Source organism: Alexandromys fortis, unplaced genomic scaffold (genome assembly GCF_014885135.2).
Source record: "Alexandromys fortis isolate MF-2015 unplaced genomic scaffold, M_Fortis_MF-2015_v1.1 scaffold_200, whole genome shotgun sequence".
Lineage (NCBI taxonomy): Eukaryota > Metazoa > Chordata > Mammalia > Rodentia > Cricetidae > Alexandromys > Alexandromys fortis.
The window spans coordinates 1513900-1528506 of NW_026068148.1; the positions used below are offsets into that span (position 1 = coordinate 1513900).

Sequence of the window (14607 nt, forward strand, 5' to 3'; positions counted from 1 at the left end):
ATACTTTAATACAATCCTTCATGCTGTGATGACCCGTAACCATGAAATTATTTCATTGTTAATTCATATCTGTAATTTTGCTACTGTTAGAAAAATATCTAATATGCAGGATATCTGATATGTGACTCTCCACATAGGGGTCCTGACCCACTGGTTGGGGATCAACCACTGCCTTAGATAGTTTTGCTTTTCCTTTCAGGACATACCATGTATGTGTGTGTCTATGATTTTATGAATCTATATAAAATCAGAATACCATAATAAATGAGAGAAAACATACCATATTTGTCTTTCTGACTTACTGATTTTGTATGCTCTGGTCTTGGTGCGATGACAGGCGGGGGCTCATTGTCATCTTCTTCCTCTTCTTCTTCTTCATCCTCTTCTTCAGATACAGGGGGCGCCAAAGGAGGTTCAGAAGCTGTTTTTGTATTCTTAGAACGGAAAAAGGTTAAAGACAGGAGTTATTTTTATATTGTTTTTCTTTAGAAATATGAAGACAGATGAAATACTTAAATGTGTAGAGTTGGGATGGAATTTTAGCTTTCACAAGTGAGCACAATGATCTACCATTTAGTACAATGGACCATTAAGTCTATATTATTCTTTTCATTTTCCACCAAGCTCAAAAATAGTAAACAATTCACTTAATATTTTAAAGCTTACTATTCTTAAAATCAATGACTACATTCAAAATCAAACTAGCTGACATTAATACTTTGGATATCTACTGAGCAGATTAAAAATTTCTTGAATGATAGTTTGTTATGCTCTAAAAGGCTACTTTCCCCAAACATACTAACCATGACCATTAGGATAGACATAACTCTGCTAACACTTAGAGCAAAGAAGCCAAGAAATGCTTCTTCCTTTCAAACCTCCTATAAAGCGTAATAGACACTAACATCCAGGGAACACACACATATCAATAATTGCTCAATATTAAGCAACAAACAAGATACTGGTGATTTGTAATGATGTACAAAATATGGTAATGAGAAATAATAATGTCAATCACCACAGTACCTACTGTTCCATTTGATCATTCATATTAACACTGTGAGAAAATGGCTGCAAACTTGAACTTTGAAAGAATTAAGGTCATGGTTCTCAAAATGTAGTTACTAGTACTTCAGCAATAGCGGCAGCATCCAGAGGTTAGCTAAAAATGCAAATTCTCAGAAAATTTCACCCAAGTCTATCAAACAGATACTCAGGCACTTGGAAATATGTATTATAACAAGACTTATAGGTAATACTGACGCAGGATCACATAAAGTATGGTGTAGGCTTGGTATATTATAGATGTCAGACACATTGATACTGAATACATAAAAACATAGCTAGTCTGAATTAAAGTGTGTTATAATAGTATAGTACATTCCAGATTTTATACACTCAAAATGAAAAATGTAAATTATTTTACTAATGTATTAATTATTTTACATCGATGTGTTAAAAGGCAGCATTTAAAGTTTTTGTATGCTGTAAGATGTATGGGCATACGTACAAGTGTGCATGCCTCTGTGTGTGTGTGTGTGTGTGTGTGTGAGAGAGAGAGAGAGAGAGAGAGAGAGAGAGAGAGAGAGAGAGAGAGAGATTAGGCCAGAGGTCCAAGTTATGCGTCTTCTTCTATCTCTCTGTTGTACAACCATTTCCTTAGAGATAAGCCTTCATCTTGGCAAGTTTTGATAAGGCATGAGATTTTCTGATGGGAGGAAAATGTTCCTTCCAACTGGAAAACTCCTTAAGCTCAAGCAGTAAACAAAGGTTTCAGAAAATTCCTGAAGCCAACCAGATACATACACTAGGATCCTCCTTTCTCAAGTATACACAAACAGTAAGAACTGCGGAGAGACACTCTCAGACAAGCTGTGCTGCCTAGAAGAAGCTGCAACCAGCTGAGCTACCTGGAAGAAGGCAGAGACTAGCCAAACTGTCTAGAAGCAACAAAGCCAGTAAAACCGCCTGAATAGGCACAGATAAGCTGAGCCACATGGAACAGATACTTCACAATCTGTTGAGTTGCCTGGAGGCTGTGCAGACTTGCGCCGGGTTTAAAGCTTTCATGAGCTGTCACCCACGCAAGGGTGGGCTTTGGTGATGACATTGTTTTTGAACCATTTCTTCTTCTCTAAACACTTATATTCCTGTAAGTGACGCCAATAAAACTAATTGGTTTGTCAGTAGATTTTCTTGTATCCCTTCTTTGGTCTCTCATTGTCTCCCTATCCGGGGTGAGAAAACATTTTTTTTCTTCTTAGAAAGAAAGTCACACAACATACTCTCTAGTTTATTGTTGAAACAGAGTCTCTTAACTGAACCCAGATGGAGCTTGTTAGCTAGGCTACAGTGACTGACCAACGAGACCCCAGAACCTGCCTGCCTCTACCTCTCAGGACTATAGTAATATAATAGGCATGCACCACTGTTCCTGAAGTTTCCATGGGTGTTGTGGCACAGAAGGTAACTCACTATTTTTAATGTTGAATGCTTTTTTTGTAATGAACAATGTTAATTGGCAAAGTTTCATTGTACCATAGCTGTAGGTTTCTTAAGGACATTTTCATAGAAATAGATGTTATTTTGAACATATTGCCTCCCCTTGAGACCCATCCCCCTTCTCTAGTTCCCTTTGCTCTGACAGACATTTTCATTTTCTGTTCGTAGTAATTTCTACTTTTCACATCATCAGCATACATTCTTGCTAAATTTTCAGTTGATTATTTTGCTTCCACAGAGTAAGGAGGAACATGGTTGGAATTCTCCCCTTGGATAACAACATTGGAAATACATCCCATTATAGATAGAGGCTCATTTTATAGACAGCACATCTCTTGTAAAGAATGTGCTTGCCACTTGGTTTTGCATATTAACAAGAATGTCAGAGGACATGTCTGTCACCTCTAATCTACCAGAGTGTCATGTGCTTTGTTTAGCTCAGGCCACGCTATTCCTGTTTCATTGATTTTCTATCATTTTTGTTTTTGAAATGTTTTATTTATTCTCTGAAAATTTCACATATGTGTTGATCATATTTTCCCTTCCTCCAGTTCCTCCCAGCTCCCTATCCATCCAACTTCATGTTTTGGTCTCTTTTGAAAGACAAAAAAAAAAAAAAAAAAAAAAAANAAAAAAAAAAAAAAAAAAAAAAAAAAAAAAAAAAGCACAAAAAAAAAAAAAACATGAATTGCAATTTGCATCGGCAATCCTGTGTCTAGAGCCTGCCCTAGAGTGTGGCTGATTCAACTATGTCACTGCATTGAAGGATAGGGATTTTCCCTCTCCCAGTAGCTACTGCAAATAGCTTCTGTACTAGGCATGAGACTTTGTGTCTACTTCCCCTCCTCCATGCTCTTGTTTATCTGTCTTGTCTAAAATGTATTCCTAAGTTAATTTAGCCATTTATTTTTTATTTTAAAGTGTAGCTATTAAAATATTGTATTTCTGTTGAACAATGATATTGTGGCTGGGTGGTTTTAAATTTCCATTCTGCTTTCTCTTTGTATAATTGGTTGTTTCTGTTTATGCCACTGGTTTTGATGCCCAAGTGTTCCTAAGGCGAATTTTTATTTCCTGAGGCCGGATCTCTTAAGGCACTCACAAGCACCTAATTAACAAAAACATTTCTCTGAAGGACTTACATCTGTTTTGGAAATTCCATATGGAAAACTTTTAATCTTGTTAATATCTACAGTGGAGAAAAAAAGTGTAATCATTTATTGGATATCAGCCATCAAGAGTTACTTATTGTAAGGAGAACACTGGAGAATTTTTTCATAACTGTTTGAAAAAACACTTGACTGCCCTGATATAGACACATGCTGGATGCTTTAAAGACTGAAACATGTTCACCTAATTTTATTTATGCATATATATTCCTTTAAATTTTAAATTTAATTTTATAAAAATTAACTTACAAAGTAATGGGTTTTCCTATGGCATTTTCATGTATCCTTCCCTTTGATTGGATCTCATCTGCTTCTTATCCTCCATCACCCTGCTTACCCCTGTTTTCACAGTAATCTTCCAACTCCAGTACGACCTCCTCACATGTTCATATCATATGTGTTCTATTTCTCCCTCCAGCTTCCTCCCTTAGAGCCCCATTTTCTATTTTATGGGCCTCTTTCAAGTTTCTTGGCCTCAGCCCATAATTACCACTACCTAAATATGTATATTCAATAATTAGAACCTGGGATCCACATATGAGAGAGAACATGTGGTTTTGTCTTTCTAAGTCTAGGTCACACTTACCATACCATTTTCTCTTTCCATTTTCCTGCAAATTTCACAGTTTTATTTTCATTGCAGCTAAATATAATTCCATTTAAATACCAGACTTTCAAGGATTGATAAATACAGTGAGAAACTGCTGTTGGATTATTGATATTAGCCTTGATACTATATTACAGAAAGTTTTCCTCTGTTCATGACTGATTATCAATAATGAAGCAAATCTTGGAGCTGGGTAGATTATTAAGTTGTAAAGTGCTTGCCATATAAGCACAGGGATCTTGTTTTGACCCACAGCATCCACATCAAAGATTGGGGCATGATGGCTTACACTTGGAATCCCAGCACTAGGAAGACAGAGACTTGTGGATCTCTTCAGCTCACTAAATACCCAGCCTAGCCTAATCTTCAAGCGCTAAGTTTCAATGAGAGCGAGACCTTGTCTCATAAAGCAAGGTGTATAGCTTCTAAGAAATACATCTAAGGCTATATCATGACTCTCACATGCGCACACACGTGTGTACCAGTATGTTCATATACAATAGAAAATTACTCAGCTGAAAATGAAAATATGAAATTCACAGGTAAATGGATGGAACTAGAAAAAAATAAGTAGAGAGTAAGTGACGAGAGAGGAGGGAAGGAGCTCCATATGGAAAGAAAATAGAACATATAGTTATGGACTGTGTGTGTGTGTGTGTGTGTGTGTGTGTGTGTGTGTGTGAGAGAGAGAGAGAGAGACAGAGACAGAGACAGAGACAGAGACAGAGATGGGGGTAGAAGAGAGAATAATGGTAGGATCAAACGGTGGGGGGGGTAGGTTTACCAGAAGGGGAAGCTGAAACTACTGGTCATTTGAAGGATTGTATGGAAACCTAATAGTAGAAGCTTCCTAAAATATATACATTTATAAAGATGATCTAAATGACTAAATGGAATTGCCAAATAAAATGGGGGAATGGAACCCCAATGGGACATCTCTTGACATCAAATGAAACCTCCAGTTCTGGGAATGGGTTAGAACTAATAGAGCTGTTGGCCAAAGTGGTCCCATGGAAAGCCCCCTAAGAACCCAGACCACTGCCAAGGCTATCATTTGCTCTCCACAAACTAATGGTAAAGCTGAAAACAACAAAGTCATGATAATACCTACCTAGAACCTTCACCCCTGCTGACTAGCGGTCATGGTACTAGAAAGTACTCTGTATACTAGCAAAGGAGATAGGGAAACACCAGCAGCAATCAAACCTTCACTCTACAATAATGACCTGCTTGCAGGATGTACTGGCACAGTAGTGTCCCAAAGCTCATCGGATTAATCAACCAATATCTGACTGTGTTTATTATCCACTCTGAAATGGAACCCATTTCTGACACTGCTTTGGTGGCCGAGAACATGAGACTGAATAGACAAAAGACCTAGATGATAACCAAATACTATTGTTCTACTAAAAGAGTATAGCAATAAAATGATTCCTAAGGACACTTGGCTACACTCTTGCTCAGTGTCTTGCTCAGCCATCATCAGAGAAGCTTCCTCTTGCAGCAGATGGGAACAAATACAGAAGCCCACAATTGGACAACATGCAGAGCGGGAGGCCTTGGAAAACTCTGTTCTTAATGAGATGTCTTCATCAAATCCCTCCCCTCAGAGCTCAAGAAATTCTACAGAAGAGGAGGCAGAAAGACTGTAAGAGCCAGTGGGGATGGAGGACACCAAGAATACAAGGTCTTATAAAAACACCAGGAAGGATGCACAGGATTGTGGCAGCATGCATAGGATTCAAGTCAGATGAGGTTCCAGTGCTGAGAAGGGAAATGCACATGAGCTCCCATCCCTAGCCCAGAAGGTATGTACAGATGACAACCACTTGTAAAGGAGAACATAGTTTACATCATTGGAGTCTCACTGGGTATACGAACCACATGTCAGGGCAGGTTCCATGTGCAATAGTAGATGGCCAACACAAAACATACTTGACGGTAGCTTTGGATGATCTTTGTGTCATAAAGCTTTGCCAGCACTTCTTTTTTAACATTACAGGTCTATTGTGTGTGTATATATATCTTTTTCCCTTTTGTGTTTTTAAGGAATTTCTCTGTGTGTAAACGTGCATTTCTGTGTCTATTTGTTTCTAGTGCTCTTCTGTTTGGTTTTGGTTTTGTTTGTTGGCTTGCTTTTTGAGACAGGGTTTCTCTGTGCAACCACTCTGTGGTTTGCCTGAAACTTACTTTGTAGATTAGGCTGGCATTGAACTCAGAGATCCACCCGGCTCTGCCACTCAAGTACTGAAATTAAAGGCATGTGCCACCACACCCAGCTAGTGCTTTTTCTTTGACTTCTTTTCATCTGTTTGTTTTGTCCTATCCTTCTTTGTTTTTTTAAATCTTATTTTATTATTATTTTTAGGTGACTGTTTTCTAATACAAGAAAGAAAGAAGGGTTTTGAATTTGGATAGGAGAGAAGGTGGAGAGGAACTGGGAGAGAGGAAACCACAATAAGACTATTTTGTATGAAAAAAATATATATTTTTTTTCCATAAGAGAAAAAAAAGGCTAAAAATGTTGCAGATTTCAGAGTTTTATTCTGGACTCCTATTAGAAATTCAGCCCTGGAAGTTGCATGTTATCAGTATTCCTAGGCAACTCTGATGGGCACTCATCAAGTCACTGATCTAGATGAACAAAAGGAACCAACCTGAATTACAAATCTCAGCTGAGAATTCTGTCAATTATACATGCAGCCGAGTCTTCAAGGCACTAATTATGGCCTATAGTTATTATTGTTTTTACCTTCTACTTGGAATGGAAGCTCAGAGTTATAAATATATCATTTCATTATGAACAGTGTGATCAAAACAAAATATGAGAGTCAAAAATTTGCCTGCAAATTAAAGGTGAGGTTCCTGAAAAATAGTTGGATTACAACTATGTACAAAATTGATAATTAGAAGTAGCAACATGACTTCTTTGGTAAAGTGCTTGCTATGAAAGCATGAGAACCCGAGTTCAGATCTCCAGCACCCATGGAGGAAGCTTGGCATGGCAGCACAAGTCTGTAATCCCAGCATTGGTGAATCAGAAATAGGTAGATCCCTGACACAAAGGTGAGCAGTAGCGTACATGAGATTATAGGCAATGTAACTGGACTCAATACTTACTACATAGCAATCAGTTTAAAATGTAGAGATGACAACAGTGCTTATATTTTATTTTCTATCCAAGCTACAAAAGGATGTCAAGCATTGCGATCGACTGAGTGTATATATAGAGTATTCAGTTCCAGTTTAATTGTTCAGATCCCATTTGATAACCAAGTGTATACAAGTGCAGACTGTGAAGTGTGCACTTTCTTTAGAGCCAAAACTCACCAAGGCCAGCTGGCCTGGGTCTGAAAAGGCATGGGATAAAACTAGACTTGCTGAACATAGCAGACAATGAGGACTACTGAGAACTCAAGAACAATGGCAATGGGTTTTTGATCCTACTGCACGTACTGGCTTTGTGGGAGCCTAGGTAGTTTGGATGCTCACCTTACTAGACCTGGATGGAGGTGGGTGGTCCTTGGACTTCCCACAGGGCAGGGAACCCTGATTGCTCTTCGGGCTGACGAGGGAGGGGGACTTGATTGGGGGAGGGGGAGAGAAATGGGAGGTGGTGGCAGGGAGGAGGCAGAAATCTTTAATAAATAAATAAATAAATAAAATTGCAGTTTCCCATCCACAAATGACAAAGTGTCATTGGAGTTTAACCTCACTGAATTGAAGGGCACAATTCAGTTTACTCAATCAACAGGAGCTTTGTCTTAAGAACACATCTTATTTAACCAATTACTGCTACTTGACTTACCATCCTTTCAAAGACAAATTGTCCAATAAGAACCCCAAAAATCTTTCAAAAAAGATCTGCTTCTCTCACAAAATGACATACTAGTCTTTTTATCTGCCCATATATTATTTTAAGCATATAATCAATCTTAAGATTTATATTAGCATATATCAATTATGCAGATATTGGGTTTCATTTTGCCCTTTTCACACATGCATGTCATGTACATTGTACATATTCATACCCAACATTTTATTACCCATCTTTTCTCATCCCACCAGCCTTCTTTTTCTTCCTAAACAGTCTTTTGTACACATTTATATCTTTATTTTTGATTTTGGTGTTTTTTGAGACAGGGTTTCTCTGAAGCTTTGGGGCCTGTCCTGGAACTAGCTTCTGTAGATGAGGCTGGCCTTGAACTCACAGAAATCCACCTGCCTCTGCCTCCTGAGTGCTGGGATTAAACATGTGTGCCACCACTGCCTGGCTTACATTCATATCTTTTTAAATATAGATTTTGCATATGAGAAGAGTATGTGATGTTTGTTTCTGTTCCTCATCCTTCCCTTTCCAAATAATAAACATGTCTAGAATTCAAGGCTAGTGTTCATTCCTATTTCCACTAACTGACTTGGGAGCCTCATTACTGGTCTGGTAGCACACATTTTTTCCTCTAACTAGTCATTCTTCATCCACTCTTACCTTCTGTTCTTAATTAGTGTTGGACATTTGCTATTAATTACTCTTCATTGAATCATAAGCTTTAATCACCTAACTGCACTGCTCCAAAACACTTAAAGGATTTCCCACTCTATACTGGAAAAGCTAGATTGCTTACAATTCCATGTAAGGACCTCTGGGATTTGCTCCCACATTAGCTTTCAAGGCTAAGCTCTCCAATTCATTCTCTTGCATAATCATCACTCAAACCCACATCCCTTCCTGTGTTCATTAATATGGTCTTTCTTTAGCTTTTTTTTGTTTAGAACTTCCACCACCATCTTCATAGATCCAACATTCATATACATTTCAAGATCTAGCTGAAATGCCATTTTTTACATGATAGATTTTCTAAATCAACATTCATCAAATATGCATCACTTATCTATTTCGCATGAAACACAAAGTGTAAACAAATGAAGACAAAGGTTTGTTTCCTTTAGAGTCTCCACATCAACATAATATCGTTCCCATGAATTTACATATTTAAAAAAGAGAACATGAAATTAGTAGTATATGGAAGTGGGAGTGGATCTGGGAAGAGTTAACTAGAGGACGTGGAGTTGAGTATGATCAAAATGCATTGCATGAAATTCTCAAAGAATTAATAAAAATATTTTAAAAGATCTATGTCTTCACCACAAATACAAGATAAAATTAATTGAGGTGAAGGAAGTATTGAATGTAGGCTGTTTCCATTCTGTCCTACTTGCCAGTTTCTTTTCTGTTTTTATTTTTATTGTGGCCCAGGAAGCTATCATGTTGAAGAAGAAGATAAATGAACAGATGTAAGAGCCATATTTTGTTCTGATTGAGGGAGTGAGACAAAATTGTGGTCACATACAAGTCTCTTATGTAGAAGGAATGCATTTTTAATGGTGCTTCCATCTACAAACGATAGTAATAATAGTAGTAGCTTATATTTAATGCAAAGTATATGCTGCATAGTATAGTATAATTATCATGTGCAATATTCACACAAGTCCTATATGGTAGATATTGTTATCATTTCCACTTAATGTTGAATAAAGAGAAGCTCAGAATGAAGAGAGGCCTGGAAAAGCTAAATTACTTTCATAAGTGCATACAGTTGGTAACTAGAGAAATAAGATTGAACACTATACTCAAATATTCACCTCTTTTTATTTCTTTTTTTATTCTGCTTTATTGTTTGTTCAAATTTGGGGTGTGTGTATGTGTGTGCTGGAAATTGAACCAAGGGTCTATATATGTTAAGCACACATATACAACCACTAATTATACTCCCTATTTCCCCCTTCATTTATTTTTAACTGTCCATGAAATATCTATAATATGAAACTACTGTTTCAAGCAATTTAAGGTGTATATTTAAGAAGAGTCACATTATTGTATACTCAACCAGCACCTTTTCGTCTCCCCAAATTAAAACTTTGTGCACATGAAACAATGCAACATTCTCTTTGGCCCCAGATCCTGGAAATATACATGTAACTCTTCTGTGCAATTCCTATGATTTTTGGAATCATGCAACATTTGTCTTCTTGTTATTGTTTTATTTTTTAGGTCCTCAAGATTTACCACATTGTATCAAATTTTTCTTCCATCATAATGTTGAACAACAATCGAATGTCTATTTTTAATACATACTTTTTGCTTTATTTGCTTATGGATATTTGTGTGGCTTCCCCCTTTTTTTGCTATCGTAGACACAGCTGCTATGAACACAGACAAAGAGTTTCTTCAAGGCCTTGCTTTCTACTCTAAATATATACATAGAAGGAGAATAGCTTCATTATATGGCACTTTTATTTTTAATCTTTGAGAAATTGTCATACTATTTCAAAGCTTTGCCCCTTGCCATTAATTATCTACTGTTGTCACACAGGCTGCCTTAGGGACATCAAGCAGGCCAACATTTACTCTCTATTAAAAAGAAAAATAAGCCTGGCTATCTACAACTGAGTAAATGGCTAGATTACTTCCACCTCCATGGAATCAAATAAGGCAGGAAATAATTTAATCAGAGCATCAAAATAGAAAACCACAGAAAGAGAGGCCTTGCCTATGATCATTTTCTCTCTAGAGTATAGGACTGTTCTTTCAGTTACTACAGGATTTCCAAGGTCTAGGTGATACATTTTTCTGTTTAGCCCTTTATAAAACTCTGTGACTTTGAGGAAAATCATCTCCCCTAATATGCCTTAATTTTAAAAATTAAATAATATGAATAAGTATAGTGTTATCACCCTAATCAATTAAGTTCATGCCTCTGAACTTCAATTTCTTCATCTGTGTATCTGTAAAATTGGGACAATGGTAGGTCTTATTTAACTAGGTTGTAAGAAAGATTAAGTAAATATACAAATAGTACTAGCCATTTGTGATGACGTCCTAAGGGACTGCTGAACCAGTTCTGGCGGTTACCTCTCATCCTTATGCCCTCTCTAAAGAGGAACGTGTAAATAAGGGGCTGGCAAGGTCCCTCCTAACATGAATATCCTGTCACTATTGTTAAGTGTACACACTTGACTGCCAGTATTAGGATATAACTTAGAAGACAGATTGTGGTAAATAGTGGATATTTTGATTATAAAAATAATGCTTCCTTTGAAGTTTTAACTGGAAGTACAGTGATAGCATAGTATTTCCACAAATATCACAATGTAGTCAAATACTTTCCTATACAATAATTTTTGCAAAATCCGTGAGTTCTCTGCAATTTGTGATGTAACAAATATTATAGTTTTTAGAATGAAAAGTGATTATAACAGCGGTATATGAAATTACTGAAACCTGATGAACCCTTAATAGATAAAATAGATATGTATAGATCTATATTAAATAGATGTTAAAAGAGATAAAATAAATATATGTTTCTAAATTATGCTTTGAAAACCTGTTTTTAAAATGTATGTGTAATAGTTGGACATATAAAACCAAATTCAAGCAATTATATGGTTAGATTTTAGCTCATGAAGATCGTGAGAATGAATTTTTAATTTTTCACTTACCGACTGATGTGCTGCTATATATCCATGGGCACTTTTATCTGAAAAGTCAGAAGAAAGAAATCACCTTTGTTTCCTAAATCTTACCTACACTCTGCGTATCTTCAATGAGAAGATTTCAGCATCAAATCTATGACAAATGGCATATTTCCCGCTCTAAAAATGGTTCATATTAGGCCTAATCATATTTTTAGACAGTCACTTTACAAATCTTAATGAAGGCTTCACTTCAACTGGAGTAATGAGATAGTATTTACTCCTTTCTTTTTATGCTAAATGATTTGCTGTACAGAACCAACACAGATGCCTTTCCCCCAAAATTAAAGTGATAAATAAAAATGAAAGCCTATAAATAAAATATTAAATGAAAAATAAAATATATACATAAAAGTGAATAAAATCACAATTTGGAATTAACATAGGTATGGATATACCAGCACATGAAGTCACAATTTGGTATTAACAATGGTGTTTCAATCTTTATAAATAGTAACATAGATGGTTTCTTTTTTCCCCCAGTTGGGAATAATCTGACAAGCACAAAAGTAATTCTGTATTACCATGGAACAGATCAATTAATCTAAGGGACAAAATAAATTACTAGAGATCATTGTTCACTGATACACTCTTACTTCACGAGCACTTTCAAGGCCTGATCCTAAATGACTGACTAGTGTCATACTAGTGAAGAGCAACATCTGTGGTTGCTGATGCAAGCTAACCATCACTGCTCCAATGAATAACTTCCTATTTGTAATATCCAGCTAAAACAAAGCTTCCAACATGAGTTTGAATTCCCGCCCCATCTACTGGTTGACTTACACGGAAGCCATCTGCAGACAATACTGAAGCTGATCCTCAATATTCTATAGATATTTTGGCCTCGTGATGAGGCTCTTAGAACGGAGATTTATTCTTCACTCTTTGAATCCCTAGCATTTTCCTTACCTCCTGAAGTAAAGCTCATGTATTTCTGGTTGTTGACAGTTTCTTTGGAGTCATAGAACTTGAGGACATCAAGAACGGCTTGTGGGTTCTTCTTCTGTTCCAGTTTTGTTATGTTGGAGGTTTGGAGTAATCGTGCCCATTGCTCAGGAATTCCCTGTAGACAACCAAAGGGAAACATGGCTGCTCAGAACATTCATCAGGAGCACGTTCCTGTTCCAGTAAAGTTCTTCACCAAGAAGCCCATGCTACCTGTAGGATTACACTTGGGAAACTGAAGTCACATTCTAGATTTAACGTTAGTAACTTAAGAATGCAATCATTCTCTTCTTTAACCAAAACACAGAGGTAAAACTAGGATTCAACTTAAAAAGGGTGGGTGAGAATATGACTGTGATTAAAAACAAAAGCACATGGAAATCACCTCCATATTGACTCTGCTCATCCATGAAATGATGTTTACAGCTTAGCTTTTTATTTTTCTGGCGACTCAGGGCAGACATAGCAAGACTTCTCTAAATTTGTGCACAGTATAGTGCAGATCAATGGTTCTTTTTTAAATTTTGATTTTGGTTTTTTAAATGGCTGGAGCTCTTTTTGGGGTACGTTTTAACCAGAATTTCCTTTCAGATAAAAGGAAAGCCTTACCCATGGTCAGTTTATACTTTCTGTTTACAAAATATAATTTAGGGGTTCTAGGGCTTTATAGTAAGGTCAAATTGGGAGGAGAAAAAGTAGAATTATGGAGGAGCAATGACCACTGAAACACTAACGAGTAACGTTTATGCTGCTTTGGGTATTTTTCATGCAGCTTTCTCCAGGGCATGCCTTCCTCCTCTCCTCCCCCTCTTTCTTCCTCCCTACTTCATTTATTGGCCACATAGAAGCTGGGGACTGTAAAACCATACCAAAGCCTTGTAAGAATTTGTAATGAATAATATGAAGCGTTTAGAACACAGAGGGGGCAATATTAAGAAATCCAACCAAGGAGAATTATTTAAAATTACAGAGGTTAACTTTATACCAAGGTCTCAGTATTGCCTGCATGTTAAACCTGCAGATGTCCCCATTTTTATAATTGTTCAACCTCCAAGAACAACTTGGAGAGAGTACACCTTTGCTGAAGCGCATCCAGACACAATTTTTTTTAATGGCTTTGTCCCATGAAGTCTCGGCAAAACAATGTGTGACGTGGGCCTCCAGAGTTAGGGAATGACAACAAAAAAGTGAGATAAGCCAAGCAACGACTCTACTGCACACACATGAACCTGCTACTGCAGTGCTATGACATCTCAAAGAAGCACTTTGATGCAAGCTTCTTTTGGGCCTGTGACGCACCTCTGGGAGCTTCCCTGGGCACATCTGTGAGCCATAGAGATCTGGCTGTAATGGACGTAAATAAAGAAAGAAAAGAAAGTTAAAACAGAATGTGGGACAACTTAGAAGGTGGGAAGAGATGAAACCAATGGGTCTGAATGGGGGATTCCCTTTTAAAGTGGGGAAGTTATGGAAATAGGGGGGGGTATTAACTAAACCAGGGACAGGGCAGGCTACTGGACAACGGGTTTAAGAGAATAGAGAAAACAATGGTGTTCCAAAGTTCGGATATATAATTCCACTTTGGACCAGATGCTTCCTCCATAAATGATAATAATAATAATAATAATTACCATTAAATGATTGGGGAAATTACTAAAAAGCAGCAACAAAGATTTGGAGGGACAAAGGATGGCATTATGAAAAACTTCAATATTCATTTGTAAGTTGCTTTTATAACTGGGTCATCACAGATAGCCAATGGCCACGGGATAAATTTACAAATTTCAGTTTCCAATTCTGGTTAGCTAAATTTCCATTTCTTATTGGACAAATCTATGTGGCTAAAAT

The 14607-nt window shown here is 36.9% G+C and overlaps 1 protein-coding gene across 8 annotated transcripts in view; it reads right to left on the reverse strand.

Annotated features, from left to right (window-relative positions):
- Pak3 (p21 (RAC1) activated kinase 3) overlaps positions 1-14607 on the reverse strand; it is a 267703-nt gene that overhangs the window by 59565 nt on the left and 193531 nt on the right. For 4 of the 8 annotated variants that reach the window (XM_050127197.1, XM_050127198.1, XM_050127199.1 and 1 more), the window contains 5 exons: positions 14059-14103; positions 12724-12877; positions 11779-11816; positions 7771-7860; positions 303-434 (listed from right to left, as the gene is read on the reverse strand). In XM_050127197.1, the coding sequence (XP_049983154.1) occupies positions 303-434; positions 7771-7860; positions 11779-11816; positions 12724-12877; positions 14059-14103 (459 nt within the window). The remainder of the gene's footprint in view (positions 1-302; positions 435-7770; positions 7861-11778; positions 11817-12723; positions 12878-14058; positions 14104-14607) is intronic. The other 4 variants (XM_050127204.1, XM_050127205.1, XM_050127201.1 and 1 more) reach the window with 3 other exon arrangements.